The 21,105-nt window shown below is 48.3% G+C and overlaps 2 protein-coding genes across 2 annotated transcripts; one reads left to right on the top strand and one right to left on the bottom strand.

Moving 5' to 3' along the window:
- Window positions 1-851: 851 nt before the first annotated feature.
- On the bottom strand, window positions 852-1,897 carry CHCHD5 (coiled-coil-helix-coiled-coil-helix domain containing 5). The gene is made up of 4 exons (XM_020995367.2): window positions 1,807-1,897; window positions 1,404-1,544; window positions 1,136-1,286; window positions 852-1,027 (listed from the first exon to the last, which is right to left on the bottom strand). Coding segments are annotated over exons 1-4 (318 nt in total). The 5' UTR covers window positions 1,809-1,897; the 3' UTR covers window positions 852-1,003.
- ATP13A1 (ATPase 13A1) lies at window positions 1,881-20,574 on the top strand. Its single transcript, XM_020995365.2, has 26 exons — window positions 1,881-2,336; window positions 3,313-3,402; window positions 3,523-3,713; window positions 4,859-4,931; window positions 5,378-5,533; window positions 5,691-5,760; window positions 6,162-6,268; window positions 6,352-6,481; window positions 6,944-6,999; window positions 7,301-7,427; window positions 7,537-7,674; window positions 7,758-7,878; window positions 8,303-8,460; window positions 8,710-8,885; window positions 9,072-9,182; window positions 9,303-9,428; window positions 9,737-9,845; window positions 17,414-17,613; window positions 17,698-17,794; window positions 18,093-18,259; window positions 18,344-18,458; window positions 18,759-18,955; window positions 19,286-19,428; window positions 19,562-19,673; window positions 19,870-20,013; window positions 20,228-20,574. The coding sequence occupies exons 1-26, from the start codon at window positions 1,881-1,883 to the stop codon at window positions 20,336-20,338; spliced, it is 3,681 nt and encodes a 1,226-aa protein (XP_020851024.1). The 3' UTR covers window positions 20,339-20,574.
- The last annotated feature ends 531 nt before the right edge of the window (window positions 20,575-21,105 follow it).

Raw genomic sequence — 21,105 nt, 5'->3', positions numbered from 1 at the left:
AACAAATAGAGGTATTGAAAAGTAAAATGGCCTGCTCGGAGAGAAGGTGGGTTTCTCCATGTAGATCTTCAAGCAGTAGCAGTTTGAACACTTGCTGGGTATGAGAAAGTGCTGATTCTTTAGAATATGGGTTAGTAGACCATACAGCAGCAAAGATCCAACTCAAATTCTGTGAAATTGATTAATCTCCCCTAGCTTCAGTCTATAAATGAGTTGGACTAACTGGCCTTTGAGTTTTCTTCCAGATCTACGTGTATGTCTTCTTTCTCTTTCCCTACCCTAGCATGTATTTTAATTTAGATACTGATCCCCAATAAGATAGTACTCCAAATCTCATACTGAATTCTGAAGCATGAAATGTAATTACCGAATTTTTAGAAATTCTCACTTTGTCCCTGATACAGTAGTAAGTAGCAGAGCAGGGAATAAACACCATTGCTCTTAACTCCAAATCCAATTTCTGTGTTGTTCTGTTCTACCTCTGAACTTTGCTCCACTCTCCCCATTTTACCTCACCCTACTATAAACTCTGAGGGGGAGGGAACAGGAAAGGAAGGGCATAAAGATATCCCAATCCAGCTCAGTTTCCAACATTAGGAACATGAGGTAGCGAATCAGAAGTGACCCTGACACTCTTATGCTCTTGATCGGAGTGCCCTCTGGCCCAGGTTGTTCCAGGCCAGGTCCAGTAACTCTCTTCATGTTGAGGAATCTTTCCATTCAGACTTTTCCAAAGAAAACAATTCATAAATTAAAAAACAAGACCTGTTTGTCCTTTCTCACGCCTTTACCCTAGAGCAGAGAAGTTCACTACCCTCAGGCCAAGGTAGAGAAGCTTTTGAACCTAGGGCTCTGTACAAATGTGTCTTTATTTGGTTGGTGGGGTATCAGCTCAGCACCTTCGGGTCAGCCATCAGTGACTAAGCTCTGTCCAACGGCTCTCCAGAGAAAATCCCATGTTCACATATGCTCAATGTTTCCATGGCCCAAGAAAAATAAATGCTCACTGCGCCTGGAGACGGTTTGGCTGTGGAGGAAAAGGACGCTGGTCACTTATCTGTCCTTCCGTCCCAAGACATATCTCAAGGCTCGGTCGGACCGAAGACCCGTCCCTCCCGGAGTTCCCGCTGCCCACCTCTGCCGGCGGCTGCACCCGTTCCGCACACTGCAGGAATTGCCGCACATGCTCGGAGCAATTGCCCACGGCAGCTTCATTCTGTCGGAGACACAGCTCAAAGGCTTCAAAAGGTTCGGCACAGTCCTGACGGATCTGACGAATGATAGGGCTGGATAGAGGGCGGGGGAGGGGGAGAGAAGACTAGGAGTCAAGAACCACAGCCCTGGCCCCTTCCTCTGGGCAGCCACAGCTCTGCTTCCCTCCCGTCTGCCCCGATCAGACTCACTGGGAGGAAGTGCACTGGGCGATGCTCATCTTGAGGTGGTAGCAGTCCCGCTGCCACGACTGCGGCTTGGCAGCCACGCACTGGCCATACTGCTCCAGCTCCCGGCTGCAGTAGCGCGCTGTCACTTCCAGGGCCGCCTGCCTGCAGAAGAGAAGTGAAGGAAGTGGAGACGGCTCCGCCCACAGAGGCGGTGCCGCCCAGAGGGCGGGGCCTGGGGAAGGATAGGCGGGGCCTTGGGGGGTGACGACGAAGGTAAGGCCCAGGGTAGTTCCAGGAGGCCCAGATAGCGCGAGCGCATCTATCGCTCCCCTGGTCTCCGTAAGCAAGGGAGAGGAGAGGAGGGAAGGGAGGGCCCCGGCGAGTTCCCGGGCTCGGCCGGCCGGAAGGGGTCCCCGCTACTCACATGTCGTTACCGCGGCAGGTGCTGGGGATGCCTGGGAAGGCCCTGGGTTCCTCCCCTTCCGGTCACAGTCGGTTATGGCGGCGTGCGGGAGTAGCGGAAGGGGGATACCGGAAGTGAGCCGGCTCCTGTCCCCGGAAGCGAGGGCCGAGCCGAGGAAGATGGCGGCGGCGGCGGCGGCGGCGGGCTCGGATGGCTGTAGCGGCCCGTCTCGGGGGCCGCCGGCTGCGCGGCCACTCCTGCTGCCCGCAGGGCCTGCACTGGTGGCGGGCGGGGACGAGCTGGTGGCCGCAGTGTGGCCGTACCGACGCCTGGCCCGCCTGCGCCACCTCACGGTGCTGCCCTTCGTGGGGCTCCTCTACCCGGCCTGGCTGGGTGCCGCGGCCGCCGGCTGCTGGGGCTGGACGGGCGGCTGGACAGAAGTCCCGGAGGCGGCTCTGCTCACCCTGGCAGCCATCGGGCTCTTGCACGCGCTCACCGTCCTCTCCGGCCACTGGTCCGTGCACGCGCACTGCGCGCTCACTTGTGCTCCGGTAAGTGCGCGCGCGTCCGTGCGGGGGGAGGGGGCAGAGCAGAGTAGGGTGGACTTTGGCGAGAAAGGAGCGGGGTGGGAAGGCCAAGCGCCTCCCCCAAGGCCACGTCTTTCCCCGCCTTCCCCTGGGCCTTGTCCTTCCCCGCCCGCTCTGCCTGCCTTGCTGCTGTAACTCTGCTCACCCCGGCAGTCCTGGTCTCCCTCGAGCCTCCACGTGTTGTGTGTAGCCTTCTTGAGCCCGCATTCCCGGGCCCACCTGGCTGGGCGTCTTAGTGATCTCAGCGAGGCCTGTCACCTTCTTCTGACTTTCCTTGTCCTGGGGGCAGGAGAGACCTCTTGCATTTCAGATGTGTGGCCAGGGTTGTGGCATGGGGGGAGCTGAGTGAGGGAGACCTTGCTGGCCCAGGGCCAGGGCTCTGGCAGTGCTGCCACTTCTAATCTAGTTTAATTAGTCTTCGTCCGGTGGCAAATCTGTTGTGAGACAAGGCACTGTGCACGTGTGTGTTCGCAGCTGGTCTCCAGTAACTTTACTCTTGGCATCCACACACCTGTTCTGCCTCTTGGATGTCTCAGGTGTCTTGGGGCAGGCGTATGTGGCTTTAGTCATGAATACTCTCTGGCCTCTGGGGAGACTTTTATCTCTACTCCTTAAGGCATTAGGATGAAAAGAGCAAGTGCTCACTCAGAAACCAGTCTTAAGGCATTTTATACTCCTTGTTTTCAGACCAAGGGAGTGTGTCCCCTAAAGGGGGAAGCCCTAGAGCTGAGAAACAAGGTAGGGGAGAAGGGTTGCTGCCAGAAGGAACAAGAGACAAGATCTTTCAGTCCTAGAGTTGCCTGGGACTATGGCACAAGAATGTGGGGGAGGGCTAGAGCTAAAAAGCTAGGACAGGTCTTCCATCTTTTTCATTTGGTTTTAAATTGGTATATTTGTTTATCTGGCATTTGACAAGATAGGACTCAACTTTAACTTACAGGAATATGATCCCAGCAAAGCAACCCTGGTGAAGGTGGTCCCAACTCCCAACAATGGATCCGCTGAGCTTGTAGCCTTGCATCGGGATGAGGTAAGCATCATAGACTCAGTAGGGTTTCTGGAGCCATATCCTGTTTGCCTGGCAGCATCTGTTTAGCCTCCAGGTTCCCCTCCACCACACACACAGAGTAACCCAGGCCTATTCCTCCAGGGAGAAGGCGGGCAGGAGGTGCTGTCCTTTGAATTTCAGAAGATCAAATACTCCTATGACAGAGGGGAGAAAAAGAAGTTCCTTCCGGTGGCATTTCCTGTGGGAAGCCCCTTTTCCTGCTACCAGAATGCCCGGGGCTTTCAGGAAGATGCAGAAATCCGAGCAGCTGAAAAGAGATATGGTACCAACAAGTGAGTTGTCTGCTTACCTTGGAAAAGTCATCTTTCCTGTCAGGGACTTCATACCTTTCCTACATACTGTGAGTTAGCCCCTAGAATTCGTTGGTACCAAGCTAATCTCTGCCCTTGAATTGGGTTAATATTCTTCTTTTTAGGAGTCCATCAAGTCTCTGCCTTCAACTGCTCCAGATTGATTATTGGCAGGTCTCCCTTATTCCTGATGGTTCCCTTTCCAGTTCATCCAGTGCACTAATGTCAGACTAATCTTTCCAAAGCACAGAAAGTTAGGGTGACATGTTTGAAGTCTTGCCATTTGTCATATGTAGCCTCTAGGTTTCTTATATGCTACAGTACCATCCTCCTGCTCAGAAACTTTTGATGGCCCTCCATAGCCTGTGAAATATCTGAACTCTTTGGCCTTGTGTATGAAGCTCCTACAATCTGACCTTTGCCAACTGCTGCTCCCCTATACAAACCTTCATCTTTAGTGGAACTGATCTCCGTAGTCTCTCTCCATCTAACCCCAACTACCATGAGCATTGCTCATCTTTCCTGCCTTTGCTTATAACTATCCACCATGATTGGAATGTTTTATTTCCTCAGTGTTTCTCTAAATCTTTTCCTCCTTTAGGACCCAGCTCAAAAACCACCTTGTTTATGGAGATTTTCTGACCACTCTGTCATTCCTTGATCCCTTTCTCCTCTGAAATCCTCAACATTCTGTACTCTTGGCACATTGTGCATTGTTTCTCTTCACCCTTGAAACTCATCTCAGCAATCTAACTGAGCTCCTTGAGGGCAGGGCCCCTGTCTTCCACTGCTATCCCCAGTGCCCAGCGTGGTGCTCTGCAAAAGACAGGCTTCAATAAGTGTGTGTTGGGGATAATAATAAAATGAACAGCAGGGTCAGCACAGGGAGAGACAGCAGTGTTGCCATGTCTGTTCTGCCTTAGTGATTCTAGGGGCAGATTGCTACTTGCCTTTCCTAACCCTCGGTCTGAGCTAGAAGCTGGAGAGACATATCCCAGAAGATTGTCTGCAAGTGGGGCAGTTGTTGTTGAAGTGGGGATTTTCATCTGATTTTGGGGGGCTGCCCTGTCACCCTTCAGAAACCTCATATCTCCTGGTGGGGTTGGGGGGGCTGGTTTCCTTTTCAGGGCGGAGATGGTGGTGCCTGAGTTCTCGGAGCTGTTTAAAGAGAGAGCCACAGCCCCCTTCTTTGTGTTTCAGGTAAAGGTACCTCTGTTGTCTCTGAGGTTCAGCCCCTGGTGCTAGGGCTGCTGTGCATGCCCTCTCCTCTCCAGTCCAATCCAACAAGCATTTATTAAGCACCTACTATGTACAGGGCACCGTGGTAAGCACTGGGGATCTAAAGACAAAATGAAAAACAGTTTCTGCCCTCAAGGAGCTTATATTCTACCGAAGCTTATATTTTCTCTGTTGTTTCACTTGGGGGAAAAAGTGAAACTTTGTTAGTTGTCTCCCGGAATATTTAATGATGGGCACCTCAGCTTGAGGAATAAGTAGGCCAACTATTCTCCCCATCTTCCCCACCTCCTGAAACCCTTGCCCTACCCTCCCAGGGATCAAGGTCCCTCCTCCTGCTGTAATTTTTGCAAATAGGACAGCATCAGGTCTAGGCCTGATTTCATCCTGTGTCTCCTGGTCCTCCCCAGGTGTTTTGTGTGGGGCTATGGTGCCTAGATGAGTACTGGTACTACAGTGTCTTCACCCTGTCCATGTTGGTTGCCTTTGAGGCATCGCTGGTACAGCAGCAGATGAGGAACATGTCAGAGATTCGAAAGATGGGCAATAAGCCGTACATGATCCAGGTATGGTGTAGGCTGGGCTGGACTTGGCTTAGCTTTAAGGACAGCAGAGGTCATGGGGGGGGGGTTGGCAATCTGTTGTGGGGTAGGACTAGACTTGGGCCAAGATCGGCACTGTTAGTTGCTGCTTATTCACCAGCACCCTACCTCATCCTGGCAGGTTTATCGGAACCGAAAGTGGAGACCAGTTTCCAGTGATGAGATCATACCTGGAGACGTCGTCTCCATTGGTAACGTTCTGGGTGCAAAGGGATCCGAGTTCCCAAATAGAGCCTCTTCCCCCTCCCCTCCCTACTCCTGACAATTGTGGCTATTTAGAAATGAAGGGGACCTGAGAGATGATCTAGACCAATCATCTCCTTTTCTAGACCAGGGCGGGGGGTGTGTGTGGAAGGGAAGTGGGGGTGGGAATTAAGACTTAGAGGGAGGAAGAGACTTTTAGATGGTGGTGCATTGATTTGGTGGTAGACTCAGAAGTAGAACCCAGATGTTCTGACTGCCTTTGGTCATCCTGAGATATATGACCCTCAGCCTGTCTTCTTCAGGCTTCTTTCATGTGTGTGGTGCTAGAGGGCCATGAATCAGATGGGCTTTGCCTCCTAGTGATAGCATCCCTCCTCTCCTCCCATAGGTCGCTCCCCCCATGAGAACCTGGTCCCCTGTGATGTGCTGCTGCTGCGGGGCCGTTGCATTGTGGACGAGGCCATGCTCACTGGGGAGTCAGTACCCCAGATGAAGGTGAGGCAAGAGAAATGGAAGTCCAGGTGGGATGTGGGGATCTGGGAGCCAAGTCCTGAAAGTCACTGGTGATGTCATTGCAGGAACCAATTGAGGACCTGGACCCAGACCATGTGCTGGACATGCAAGCTGATTCACGCCTCCATGTTATCTTTGGGGGCACCAAGGTTGTGCAGCATATTGCTCCGCAGAAAGCCACCACAGGGCTAAAACGTAGGTTTCTTTCCAACTGCCACATTGGATGACCTACCTGGTCAGGCATTTCTTTTCTTCTCACCCGCTCCCCCTCCCCCCATGAAAATGGCTTTTGACTGATGTGGTTTCCACCTGCCCCCAGCCTGGGTCTGACTGTCACCAGTTTTGGTCTGTGACTCAAAGTCTGTGAATGAAGCACGGGTTTAGGTGTGTGTGTACATGAACAATAATGAAATGATCTCTGAATTACCCATACTTCTGTTCCTCCACACAGCTGTATAAGGATAATCAAACATTGGTTTTTCCTACTCCTCGTTGTAGCTCGTATTTTTCTCACCACCTAAGTGATAATGTAATGTGTTGAAAGTAGGTGACAGTTGGTAAAGGCATTGGGTAAATACAGGCTGTGCAGATCAGAGGGGGGTTCCTCCTTCCTCTGGAGATCACGCAACCTTTTAATTACTTGGTTGTCTCCTGCAGCAGTCGACAATGGTTGTGTGGCCTATGTTCTGAGGACTGGCTTCAATACATCACAGGTAACAGCCATTTGGTGGGGTGGGTAGGAGCGTGATGTAGCAGTACATTCTGAAAGGGGGAGGAGGGAGCCCTTCATGTATTCTAATCATACCATCAGGTTGATTGACTTATTTTCCCTATTACTGTTGTGAAGTATCTTCATTGCCTCTGAGCTTCTGCCCTTGGTTTAGGGTTTAGTATCTGATTAGTCTTTGAGGCCCCAATACAGAAAATTGACTGCCCCTTCCTGTATTTGAAAAAGAGCAAGGTTTTTCCATCTCTACTACTTCAATTAAAGAATTTTTATTCTGCCTCTCCCAGGGCAAACTGCTTCGCACAATCCTTTTTGGAGTGAAGAGGGTGACTGCTAACAACCTAGAGACCTTTATCTTCATCCTCTTCCTACTTGTCTTTGCAGTTGCAGCAGCAGCGTATGTTTGGATTGAAGGTAAACTATCTTATTCCCTGGGTCTCAAGGTTTGGCCAGGCCTCGATCATGTCCTTTGCTTTGGTCCTGACCCTGATTATGCAGACCACATCATCTGTCTCCTGTCCAGGCACTAAGGACCCCAGCAGGAACCGATACAAGCTGTTTCTGGAATGCACTCTGATCCTGACCTCAGTTGTGCCCCCAGAGCTTCCTATTGAGCTGTCTCTGGCAGTCAACACCTCTCTCATTGCACTGGCCAAACTCTGTGAGTGGCCCAGGTGGGTGGGAGAAGGTTGGCCAGCCATGGAGACAGCCCCAGAGGCCTTCACTCCAGCTTGTTTCTTGCAGACATGTATTGCACAGAGCCGTTCCGGATCCCCTTTGCTGGGAAAGTTCAAGTGTGCTGCTTTGACAAGACAGGCACCCTGACCAGCGACAGCCTTGTGGTGCGAGGTGTGGCTGGGCTCAAGTGAGTGACCAGGGGAGGCTGATCTGTGCCCTGGGGAGGATAGAAAACACTCTTCAAGTTTCCTCAGGAATTTTGCCTGACCCAGGACTTGGGCCTTAATGTCTCAGGTGTAGATGGTAGCATGGAAATCAAGGGCACTTAGGGTAGTCTAGGGCAGATTCCAGTCCCTGTGGTGGAGGTTTACCCCTGAATAGTCCAGTCTCTAGAATGGCATTTCAGCCTCAGTAGGGAGCTTGCTCAACTTTTCTGCTTTACTCAGATCCCTCATTTTCCTGTTGTTCAAGGCTTTCCTCAAGACTGAGGAGCCTGACTGAGATATTGGATGCATAGCCATCCCTTTTACTCTTTGGGTGGGAGGTTGGGAGAGGCACTTGCAGCCCTGTCTCTACACTGTAACCTGGCTGGCTGTTTCCCATCGTTGCAGAGATGGGAAGGAGGTGACGCCAGTATCCAATATTCCTGTAGAAACACACCGGGCCCTGGCCACATGCCACTCCCTAGTGCTACTGGATGATGGCTCCTTGGTAGGAGATCCTCTAGAGAAAGCCATGCTGACAGCTGTGGAGTGGACTCTTACCAAAGGTGAGTAGTCACTTGGAGACTCCTTGGGAGTGAGCACAAGAGAATGAGTTCTCCTGTTTGGGTTAGTTATGTCCATGCCATAGGTAAAGGGGTGGAGGTTTAGTTTGGCTCAGAGCTACCTCATTGGACACCAGAGTAGCAGTGCTGGGAAGCAGTGGGACATGAGCAGAGTGGATTTGGGGTGGAGGGATGGTATCCTTGCTGCCTAATGAGTGAAACCCCTCAGGACTCCTGCTTATTTGTTTCCAGATGAGAAAGTTTTCCCCAGAAGTATTAAAACTCAGGGACTGAAAATTCACCAGCGCTTTCATTTTGCCAGTGCCCTGAAGCGAATGTCCGTGCTGGCCTCCTATGAGAAGATGGGGTCCACCGACCTGTGTTACATCGCTGCAGTGAAGGGGGCCCCTGAGACCCTGCATCCCATGGTGAGCACCACCCTGGTGCTTTTCCACAAGGCTGACCATGTACCTGAGACGAGAGGCTCAGGCACTACATGGGTTCCTGTTGCCCTGGAGCATACCTTGGGGACTACTGGCCACAGTAGTGGGGTGGCCAGAGACCTCTGTGGCTAGGTTGGTCAGTTTATAATGCAATTTTTCTTTCTCTTCTAGTTTTCTCAGTGCCCAAGGGACTATCAAAGTATTCATACTGAGATCTCCAGGGAAGGGGCCCGTATCCTCGCTCTGGGATATAAGGAACTGGGCCATCTCACTCATCAGCAGGTATCTGACCTTCCCACTTTCCCGTGACACCAAGTAGTAGTTCTTGGCAGTGGCCTTGGTGTGTAGCTCTGTTCTGTCTCCAGCACTCCAGCTAACCTACCCTCTCTGACTCCTTTCTAGGTTCGAGAGGTTAAACGTGAAACTCTGGAATGCCACCTGAAATTTGTGGGTTTCATTGTAGTCTCCTGCCCACTCAAAGCTGACTCCAGAGCTGTGATTCGGGAGATTCAAAATGCGTCGCACAGGGTATGGTTCCTTCCTCCCTTGTTGAGACCCTTACCCCTGCTCCCTGTCTGCCCCTACTCACACTTCAAGGGATTGTAGGATTAGAGCTGGAAGGGATGCTAGAGGCCGTGGAATCCAACCTTCTGGCTTTGCAGGCAGAGGTAAAGGGACTGGCCCAGAGTTACCCAGCCAATAAGGTGTCAGGTTAGATTTGAACTCGGGTCCTTGTGACTCCACCCTATGCTGTACTCATTGTACTATGAGCTTTTTGTCCCTCCTCCTACCTCATCCTGGATACTCCCCTCATAAGCCATGACTTGTCCCTCCAGGTGGTCATGATCACAGGTGATAACCCGCTTACAGCCTGTCACGTGGCCCAGGAGCTACATTTCATTGAGAAGGAGCACACATTAATCTTGCAGGCCCCCACCCAGAAAGGTAAGTTTTGGATTCTGTGCAGGTGACAGGAGGTCCCCTGTTGACCCCTGGTGGCAGGAAGCAGTGTGGTCAGGGAAGTGGAGCAAGGGTCATGGTGGGGTTCCACGTCGATGGGGGTGTGAGTTTGCAAGGGCCTCCTGCAAGGTCACATAAACTCTGAGTAGGTTGTGCTTTTTCACCAGATACTGACTGACAATTGACCAGCCACCCTCATCAGTTCTTTTAGTTCAACACATGGTTATTGAATCTCCTTTGGGTCATCTAAGTTGTGTGAAAGCCAAGGTCTGTGGCTAGAGAAGTGAGACTCACACGCAATTCATTTAAGAGTCGATAGAGGTGTAGTTTGTATTGAGATAAGTGTACAGTTCTGGAGTAACTCAGAAAAGGGAGATACCACTGGCCTGAGTTGGTCTCAGAATAATCACAAGTATTTCTTAAACCCGTACTATTTGCTATGAAGGTATGTTGTACCTATCCTTGAGAAGCTTGTAGTCTAGGATGAGGAAAAAATACCAACACAAATCAGATAGGATTTGTGCTTTAAAAGAGTTTAAAAAAAAAAAAGAAGTGACTTGTGAAATACAAAGAGGAAGGTTGTTACCAACCAGGCAAGTGCCAGGAAGACTTTTACATCAGAGGTGGCTTTTGAGTGGGGCTACAAAGGAGAAGTCAGAGTTAGGCATACAAAGAGAAAGAAGATATTTCAGGCTGAGGGAAGAGCCTGAGCAAACACACTGAGGTGGGAGCACAGCGTGTTTCAGGAAGAAGGGAGCTGCCCTGGATTTGAAACCTCTTGCGTGAAGAAGAATATTAGTCACAGATTGTGATTTGGAAGGAACCTTGGAAACCATCAAGTCCAATTTTACCTGAATTGAAAATCCTCTGAATTCTCTGTTCGTCCTCTGCTTGAAGATCTCTGATGAGGGAAAAGCTCACCACCATTGTCTGTTCCACTTAAGGACAACTCTAATTTTGAGGAAATTTTTTCCTTTTGTGAAACTGAAATCTGTCTCTGTGGCCTACATACATCATTGTTCCTGGCTTTGCTATCTATGGCCACACTGAACAAGTGATAATACTTCCCCATGGTAGTCCTTCAAATACTTAGAACATGGCTTCTCTCCAACCCCACCTCCCAACTTTTCTCTTCCCCATGCTTAACTACCCTCCCCATTTCCCTCCAGTCCTTTCATGGGGTGACTTCTAGTCCCCTCATTCTCCTTGTTGCCTTCTCCTAGAGGTGTTCCAGCATATAAGTGTCCTTCCTAAATTGTGGTGCCCAGAATTCAACAGCATGTTTGACCATGGTACATTGAAGCTGGGTTATTAGTTCACTCTGGCTTTGTTCCAATAAATAATAAAGCCCAAGACCACATCAGCTTTTGCTTTTTTGACTGCCGAGTAACACTGACTGATTCATCCTGCTTGTGATCTCCTAAGACTTCCAAGTTCTTTTCACATACCTTAACATTCTCCACTATCTCATACTTAGGAAATTAATTTTTTAATCCATGTGAATTTACAAATCCTTGTTAAATTTTGCTTTATTGAATTTAGCTAGTCACCAAGCTGTTTAAGTCCTTTCAGTCAGAGCTGCGTTAGCTCCTAGTTTCATGGTCAAATCATTGCTAAAATTTGAAATTGTCCAGGGCCAAGGCCTGAGATATTCCACCAGAGACCTCTTTCCAGGTTGACATTGTCTCATTAATGGGCAGTGGGACTCTTTGATTTCAGCCATTCAGCCAGTTCTGAATCTCCTTGTCTGTCATTTCTACCAAATGTCTTTTGACTCTCACCTAATGGATGAGGCTGAAAAAGTCAGGGAGAGGCAGGTGGTAGAAAACGTAGAATAACCTTACTTGGGAGACATTAGGAAGCTACTGCAGGTGTTTTAGCCAAGGAGTTATCTGGCCAGGTCTGTGCCTAAGAAACATTATTCTGGAAGTTGTACTAAGATCTGGTTTGGAGAAGAGACCGAATGAAGTTGGGAAGGGCTGTGAAGGTATAGCGGCATTGCAGGAAGGTGGAAATGAGGGCTGGTCCTCAATGAAGGGTAGTAATACTGGAGAGAGAGAAAGGGAAGGAAAAGGATTCAGGAAATGCTGCAGAAGTGAACTCAGTGGAACCTGGTACTTGACTTGACATCTGAATAAGGAAGAGGTGTGAATAGCCCAGAAGTTATGAACATGGAAGACGGGCTGAGCTGTGGCGCCACCAAGAGAAATGTTGAAGTTAGAAGGGTCTTCTAGGGGAAAAGACAATTAGCTTTGTTTTAGATGGGTTGAGTTTAAAGTGTCAGTGCAGGATCCAGCTATAAATACCTCAAGGCAATTGAAGAAGACAGTTCAGCCCGTGGGTTAGTTGGTTGTTGTCCTTCGTTCTTGAAGAAGACAAAACTGACATCGTTGTGCTAGTCACGTTTCAGTGTGTCCGACTGTGGCTGATCAGACCAACGCAAACTTGGGATGCTTTACCACAGGTTGGACAGAGATAGTCCATGTGGACATTTGGGGTGGATTCTTTAAATTTATGCATCCTGTGTTTCCTTTGAGCTGTTGCAGTTCTGCTTTGCTCATAGAGGACAGCACCTTCTCTGATGTGGGCATGCCATGCTGAGCGATTCTGTGCCATTGTCTCCCATGGCCACAATCAATGCCAAAGTTTTAAGAGCAGCCTTGAGAATGTCCTTGTATTGCATCTTCTGACCAGCATGTGAACCTTGCCCTATGTGTCTTCTCCATAAAATAGTCTTTTTGGCAAGCATACACTTTGCATTCGAACAACGTGGCCAGCCCATCAGAGTTGCATTCTTTGCAGTGGAGTTTGAATGCTTGGCAGTTTAGTTCTGGAAAGGACCTCAAAGTCTGGTATCTTACCCTAACAGGTGATCTTCAGAACCTTCCTAAGACAATTCAAATGGAATTTGAAAAGCCTATGGGTAAAAGAGTCCAGAAGGTATCTCGTGTTCCTGCAGTCAGGAAGACCTTTTATCTGTTTACACTCTTTCTTGATGATCTCATCAGTTCGCATTGGTTAAATTATCTCTTTGCTGGTGACTCAGATCTGTATATCCAACTCTTATTTTTCTCTTGAATACCAGCCCTTTGTTATCATCTACTTGCTGGACCTATCTATTGGGATGTCTCATAGATATTTCAAACTCAATGTGTTCAAAGTAGAACTCATTTTATTTTCTTCTAGCCTTTCCTCTTTCTGTTCTGGGCATTGTCCTGCCAGTCACTTAGGTTTACAACCTTGAAGCCCTCCTCAGTTCTTTCATCTGGCTAAGCCTACCTTCCCCAGCATCTTATCAGTTTCTAGGTCTTGTCCAGTGTTCCTCTACAACATCTCAGACATTCATTCCCTTCTCTGCCTGTTTCAAACCTTCAACACACCACCTAAATAGCCTTCCTTTTTCCAATCATTCCCCCTATCCAGTCCACCCCACACACAATTTTCAAACTTCTTATTCCTAAAACACAGATCTGAGCGTGTCATTCCCTTCCTCACAGATCTGCAGTGGCTCCTTGGATTGATTCTGGGATTAAACACAAACTCTTCCACCTGGAAATTGAAGCTTTCCAAAGCACAGTTCCACCATGTGCCAGTCTTCCTATTACTTTCCTTCACTAACCCTTCTTTCAGGCAGACTGGCCTGCTAGGACTGCCCTGTGCCGTTGGAATCCCTTGCTTCGGAGCAACCCAAGCCTTTTCCTGATTCTCCCTTGTTGGTAGTGCTGTCTTCTCAAAGTTACTTGATGTAACTTTGTGTATGTTTTGTATTTATCTATCTCTGCACCTTTTGTATCTTTCTCCTCCTGTAGAAGTAAGCTTGAGATCTGAGAATTTTATCTTTTGTTTTTGTGTACATGATGCCTTGCACAGAGCTGGTGCTTTAGTAAATGTTAGAATGTTAAGTAGAGCTGAATTGATGATAGCAATTGAGTAGTTCACCTTCTTAGGAACTGGTTTACTCAGTTGTAAAATGAAATTAAACTAGGTGGTCTCTATGGTATGACAGTCTGATTCTGAGTTTGATGTGGTGACCTGTGTAGATATATGAGGAGGAAACATTAGAGGCAGAGGGACAGGATAGTTCAGTAATCCACAGTGATGAAGACCTGTACTGGCATGGTAGCATCAACAGGATTTTGTGATTGAATATATAAAGGATGAAGGAACGAGAGAGCAGGGATGGTAGTGGTGGCATCGGTAGAACTAGAAGAATTTAAATGGAGTAGTTGCATGGAGTTGGAGAAAAAGGGGAAATTATAATCCTAAATTTAGACATGTAGAGTTTTTGAAATGCCTATGGGGTATTTAATCCAAAAGACATTTATTAAATTCCTTCTCTATGCTAATCACTGGCATTTAAAAACAAAAACATCCCTGCACTCAAAGATCTTGCCTTCCACACATAAGTAAATGCAACATAATTCAAGGCTGGAGAAAGCCCTAACCAAGTGATGATTAGAAAAGGCTTCATGTAAGTAGTAGGGACTATGCTGGGCCTCAAAGGAAGCCAAAGATTCCCAGAGGTAAAGGGAAAGGAAGAAGGGCATTCTAGGCTTGGGAGACAGCCTAGGCAATGGCAGATACACAGGAGGGGAGGCGCTGAGTTGAGGGAATAGGAAGTAGGCTCAGTTTGGCTGTAATAGAACTTTTATGACAGATAAAGTGAAATAAGTTTGGGGGCAGATTGTAAAATAACCTCTTTTATTATTTTTTTAATTCTGAATTTAGCTAACACCAAATAAAATAAGCATTCCCACACACAAAGTAGCATTTTTTATAAAGATAATTGTACACAAAGCTGTGAATCTCTGTTCTGTGCTGCTTGCTTTTCCTTGTAGTATGTATTTATTTCAACATGTAACCTTCAGAGCTGTCCTGCTTGTCTATGTTTCCTTGTGATCTTCTCTTGGTGCACTTTAAAAAAGGTGACCCTCTTCTTTCATTTCTTTTTCAACTCTCAGTTCTTTCAAAGTCTTTTTTCTCCCCTTTGATATGTTGTTATTGTACAGACTGTTCTCCTGGTTTGTCTTACCTCACTCTTCTTCAATTCATATAAAACTTTTCAGGTTTCCCTGAAACTCTCCCTGTGAAAGACTTTAAATGCCAGGGCGAGATGTGTATATTTAAGCCGAGAGGTAATTAACCACTGAAGATGTTTTAGCAGGGGAAAGGATTTTGATGGCTCTGTCAAAAATAGGTTGAAGAGATTAGAAAGTAACACAGAGACCAATGAGGGAGCTGTTGTAGGAGCTCAGACTATTAGAAGGAATTCAGAAGAGATTAGAATAGGTAGATTCAGATGACTTCTGCAATAAAAATGTTGATTAAAGTCCTGGAAGCTGTTGAGGTGGCCAGGAGGAGATAGGAGAATGTGCAGGACCAAGCCTTTGAGTACCCCCACTGTTAGGGGTTGGGCCGCAGGTGATGAGCTAGCAAAGGAGGCTGAGAAAGTTAGGTAGGGAGGAAGAAAACCAGAAGTGAAGGCACCCAGAGTCAAGGGAGGAGGGAGCAGTCCTGAGAAATGGTAGTTCAGAGCTACAGAAGATAGAACTAAGAGAGGGCCAATCAGATAGCAAATAGAGTAAAACCTCGTAGGGGAGAAGTTTTAGGTTGAGGGATGGAGTTAAAAGCCAGATTAGATGGAAGAGAGGAGTGGGATGGGAGTTAAGTAGCGGCAGTAAGCATAAATGGCTTTTTCTAGGCATTTTGGCTTTGTATGTGGGAAAGAGATGTGACATGATGACTTGAGGGGGGTAGTCAAGTGAAACTTTTTTTTAATTTTTAATTTTATTTTTAGGCAATTGGGGTTAAGTGACTTGCCCAAGGTCACACAGCTAGTAAGTATCAAGTGTTTGGTCTGAGGCTGGATTTGAACTCAGGTCCTCCTGACTTCAGGGTCTGTGCTCTATCCACTGCACCACCTAGCTGCCCCAAAATGTTTTTTTTGTTTTGTTTTGTTTTGTTTTTTTAGGCAGTTGGGGCTAAGTAACTTGCCCAGGGTCACACAGATAGTAAGTGTCAAGTGTTTGGTTTGAGGCCGGATTTGAACTCAGGTCCTCCTGACTTCAGGGCTGGTGCTCTATCCACTGTGCCACCTAGCTGCCTCAAAACCTTTTTTCTAAGAATAAGGAGACCTGGGAATGTGTATAGGCTGTAGAAAAAACTCCAGTAAATGAGAAATAAGAGATGAGTGAAAGGTTGAACTCTAGAAGGAAATTGGATAGTTGGAGTTGGGATCCAGAGCACAAGTAAATGGCTTGTGGGACTTCTGCTGAAATGGGAGAATGGGGAGAAGAATGAGCTCACAACAGGCAGCTTCTCTTTTCTCAGAAAAATGAGAGGGGGTGGAGATGATGGTAGTAGAGGGCTTGAGGAGAGGTTTCCAGTAGTCACTGTCAGTTGTAAAATAGTAAAATAATAAGGGAAAGATTAAAGAATCCTTATGAGGTTGAGATTAGTCAACATAAATGTGTAGTGGACACAGTTTATACAGTTGTGTGACTTTGTCCAGAGGTATTGGTTGGAAATATGAGAACTTGCCTATTTGTAGCAAAGAACTTCAGACTAAGGGGATGTCCATGAATTGGGAATGGCCAAACAAAACAGTATGTGAATTGCAACATAAGAAATGATGAAAGAGCTGGTTTCAGAGAAACCTACCAGACTTGGGTGAACTCCGGCAGTGGGGTGAGTAAAACCAGGAGAACATATCTAGGATGACAACAGCGTTGTAAAGGAAAACTAGCTTTGGAAGAGCTAACAACTCTGGTCAAGACAGTGGCCAACCAGAATTCCAGAAGCCTGATGATGGAGCATATCGATTGTAGAATGAGAGGGATATTTTTTAATAAGGAGATTAGCAAGAGCTGCCAAAAAGAAAAAGGAAAGCGGGTCAGTAAAGCACTTTTTTAAAAAAATGCACAGAAGAGAGCAGAATGAAAGTCAGAAGGAAACATAGATGAGCAGGACAGCTTCAGAAGTTATATGGGGGGGCAGGGCAGCTAGGTGGTGCTGTGGATAGAGCACTGGCCCTGCATTCAGGAGGATCTGAATTTCAAATCTGACCTCAGACACATAACACTGATCAGCTGTGTGACCCTGGGCAAGTCACTTAACCCCATTGCCTAACCAAAAAAAAAAAGTTATATGGGGAATTAATTATATACTTGAAAGGCAAGCTGCGTGTTATAGAGATTCAGTTTCTCAGTTTCATGTACAGTCTTCTTTTTATGTTCTTTTTTGCATGTGAAATGCACATTTCATTTCGTATTTGTTAAGTTCAGAATAAAAAATTCCAAATAAAGGAAATGTGAACCATTTGCATAGTGGTAGAATTTGAAGGCAGAAAGATTATCCGGTCAGTGAGGGAGAGTATGGAGAGAGCTGCCTTGTGGGGTTCCCATAATTTGTGGTCAGAAGGAAAGGAAGCCAGTAAAGAGGGTAGAGAGGAAATGCTAAGAAGTAGGAGAATCACTACAATATCATAGCATCCCAAAGGTCAAAGAAGGAAAGAATTCACATAAATTTACCATGTGGTTCCTGATGTGTTACAGGCTCTGAGTGGCAGTGGCAGTCCATTGATGGCACCATCGTCTTCCCACTCATCCAGAGCTCCACGAAGGAGCTGACTTCAAATCATGCATTGTGCCTCACAGGGGATGGCCTTGCCCACCTCCAGGCTTATGACCATAACTACCTGCTCAAGCTTATTCCCCATGTACAGGTGTTTGCCCGAGTCTCCCCCAAACAGAAGGTGATCTTGGAGCCTGGCCAGGGGTGGGGGAGAAGGGACCATTATAGGTTTCCCTCTTGCTGACCACTCCCCCTCCTGTCCTAGGAGTTTGTCATCACTAGCCTAAAGGAGCTTGGCTACGTAACCCTGATGTGTGGGGATGGCACCAATGATGTTGGGGCATTGAAGCATGCGGATGTGGGTAAGGGAAGGGGTGGTGGGTGAGACTCCCCATCTGAATAGGGAGTCATGCATTTGCCTGCCTATACAGCTTCTAGTGTAAGGGTGTGGGGGAAAGTGGGATATTCATTGAGACAGATGGAAATTTGTTCAGGTGGCATGGTGAATTCCTAGTGAGTGTGTGGTAGTGATTGTAAGCTGTGTGGCCATTCTTCCTATGGCCAAAATATTCACACTCTTCCCCAGAGTCCCCCAATGTCTTCTATAAGGGAAGGAGGGTGCACATATCCTTCCTTCCCAGCCCTACTTGTACCTTTCAGGGGTTGCTCTGTTGGCCAATGCCCCAGAACGGATATTTGAGAGGCGTCGAAGACCCAGGGATGGCCCCAGTGAAGGCAGACTCTCTCTGAGCAGCAGCAATGTGAGGATGCCCTCAAGGCTGATCAAACATCGGCCTGCACGGGAGGAGCAACTGAATCTCCAGCGGGTATGTGAGATTGCCACAGAACTCTAGGAAACAGGCCCTTCTGAGCTATAACTTGGGCATGTTTGTCTCCCTTCCTGCCTGCAGGAGCGTCTCAACCAGGTGCTAAGGGACCTAGAGGAGGACCATGCCCCTGTTGTGAAGCTGGGAGATGCTAGCATAGCGGCCCCCTTTACCTCCAAGCTCTCATCCATTCAGTGCAGTGAGTATTCAAGTCCTGAGGGCTATAGCACTAACAGATACTGACCCTTCCTGACCTCCCTTTACTAATAGAGACCAGCTCCTCATCCTCATTCATTCTCCCTAACCCAGCCTGCTTCTGGTGATTGACCCTCATACTCGACCCTTTGCTGCCTCCTCCCACCAGAGGACTTACTGAAGGCCCTGTGCTAGTCATCACTCTGATCTCATTCCTTCAGGGATGGGAGGTTTTTTAGTATTGGCTCCTTTCTAGTTCCCAAGCCTGACTGTGAGCTGTCCCCCTCTACTTCCTCTCCTGCAGTCTGCCACGTCATCAAACAAGGCCGGTGTACTTTGGTGACCACGCTACAGATGTTCAAGATCCTTGCCCTGAATGCGCTCATCCTTGCCTACAGCCAGAGCGTCCTCTACCTGGAAGGGGTCAAGTTCAGTGACTTCCAGGCCACACTGCAGGGCCTACTGCTGGCTGGCTGCTTCCTCTTCATCTCCCGCTCCAAGGTTTGTAGAGGCAGTGCAGGCGAGCAGACCACCATTGTGGGAGACAGAGGGAAGACATCGCCTGATCTTCGAGGACTAGAGTCAGTGCAGTCTGTACAGAGGGGATGGGGGTCAAAGACAAACACAAAGGGGTTGGTTGTTGTTTTTGAATCCTGTGAACTCTAATGCATTAGGAGGGCTGAGGGGCAAGGGTTAATGAGGGAAGAGTTCTGAAAGATGTGTGTTCTAATTGAAGGAAATGGGTATACCTCCTTTTTTCTCTGGGAGTATGGGGTCTGTCCTGCTTCATCCTCTCTAGAGCAAGGATGAGCAGACCTTTCTAACCCCTAGCCCTTGAAGACACTGTCACCAGAGCGGCCACTGCCCAACATCTTCAATCTGTACACCATCCTCACCGTGCTCTTGCAGTTTCTGGTGCACTTTCTGAGTCTCATCTACCTATACAAGGGGGCTCAGGCCCGAAGCCCTGGCAAGTGAGTAGTTACTGTGCCTTCCCCTTTCTTCTCCCCACAGTAACTGAGAGGTAGGGCTCTGTGAGGGTTTAGAGGGTAATGACTTCTGTCCCAGTACATGCCTATGGAATCCTAATCCTCCCTTCTTCTCTAGGAAGGAAGAGTTTGTGGATTTGTACAAAGAGTTTGAGCCGAGCCTGGTCAACAGCACTGTGTATATCATGGCTATGGCCATGCAGATGGCCACTTTTGCCATCAACTATAAGGTGAGGCCTCTCCTACTGAACTAACCCCCAGGAACCCCTGCAGTCCTATAGGGCCCCCAATTTCTGCCAACACATCCAGCCCCATAATATTAGTCCTGGGAAGACCCTAATTCCCACCAACACCTTACCCCACTGACTACACGAGCCCTAGGAGGAGGTTAGGGCAAGAGGTTTGAGTGACCCTGGCCTCCCCCAGGGTCCCCCATTCATGGAGAGCCTTCGGGAGAACAAGCCCCTTCTGTGGAGCCTCGGTATATCCACTGCTGCTGTTGCTGGTCTCCTGTTGGGCTCTTCCCCTGACTTCAACAGCCAGTTTGGGCTTGTGGACATCCCTGTAGAGGTAAGGAGGACCTCCATTCAAGCTGCATCTGACTCTGGTGCCCCATTTCTGTCCTTTGGAGTTTCCTCCAGGGAACACTGACCTTGTAGTCTTCTAGTCCAGACCCTTGGAGTTTCCTTCATTCCACTGTATTTCCCCCAGAGGCACCAGGGAAGTTTCTAGTAGAATTAGGTGGGTTCTCTCCTCCTTCTAATGCTCCCTCCATGTCCTCCAGTTCAAGCTGGTGATTGCTCAGGTCCTGCTGTTCGACTTCTGTATGGCCCTCCTGGTAGACCGTCTCCTTCAGTTCTTCTTGGGGAGCCCGAAGATGAAAGTGCCTTCATAAGCCTGAACCTGGGGCCCTCCTTCCCAGGACCAAGGACAGGCAACCATGTCAGCCCAGGGTGGGGGCCTGGACGAGCCCAGACTGTGTAGGGAGGAGCAGTGACCACCCCCTTCCTCATCGATGTTCTAAGTGATGTTCTAGGACAGACTTAAGTGGGAACCTTTTGTACTGTAGCCCCCTGCTCTATTCCTCCCCCCTTTGGTAAATAAAGCGACATCAGCGTATTTTAAAGTTAACCTAAGCCTCAACTGTCTGTTGTTATCATAGGATGAGGATCTGGAACTGGAAAGGCCCCTCTTTGGAGAGGAGTCCCTAGGTTGGGAAGGGGGGAGGTGGGTGATGCAGGCAAGGGAAGCTACCTGCCAGCCTGCTTGGCTGGTTTTTTTAAGGCTTCCTTCCTCACCCAGAGCCCCACCCTCTGTCCATTCCCAACAACTGGTCCAGCTGGTACTTCCTGGGCTATTGTTGAACCCTTTGAGCCTCCATTAACTCTGTCTTCATTTAATTTTTTTTTAAATGGAGAGAGGGTTGTTTTTCCTATGATCCCATGAGCCAACAAAAAGTGGTTCAGATCTTTCCCCTCTTCATATCGGATGTCATTCCTTCTCCCTATTCCCTAATGGCTGGAGACACCATAGGGTGGCAGTAACAGAACCAGATGAGTAGGCTTCCTTCTGGGGCAGTTCTGATTCCCTGTCCCAGATTGCAAGCCCCAGGAGTGGTGCCTCCACTCCTCTTTATAAGGTTCCTCCCGTTTGGCTAGTTCC

The sequence above is a fragment of the Phascolarctos cinereus genome, unplaced genomic scaffold (assembly GCF_003287225.1).
Source record: "Phascolarctos cinereus isolate Bilbo 61053 unplaced genomic scaffold, phaCin_HiC Scaffold_4;HRSCAF=312, whole genome shotgun sequence".
Lineage (NCBI taxonomy): Eukaryota > Metazoa > Chordata > Mammalia > Diprotodontia > Phascolarctidae > Phascolarctos > Phascolarctos cinereus.
The sequence above is the reverse complement of the archived record's forward strand: the minus strand, read 5'-3'. Positions and strand labels throughout refer to the sequence as shown.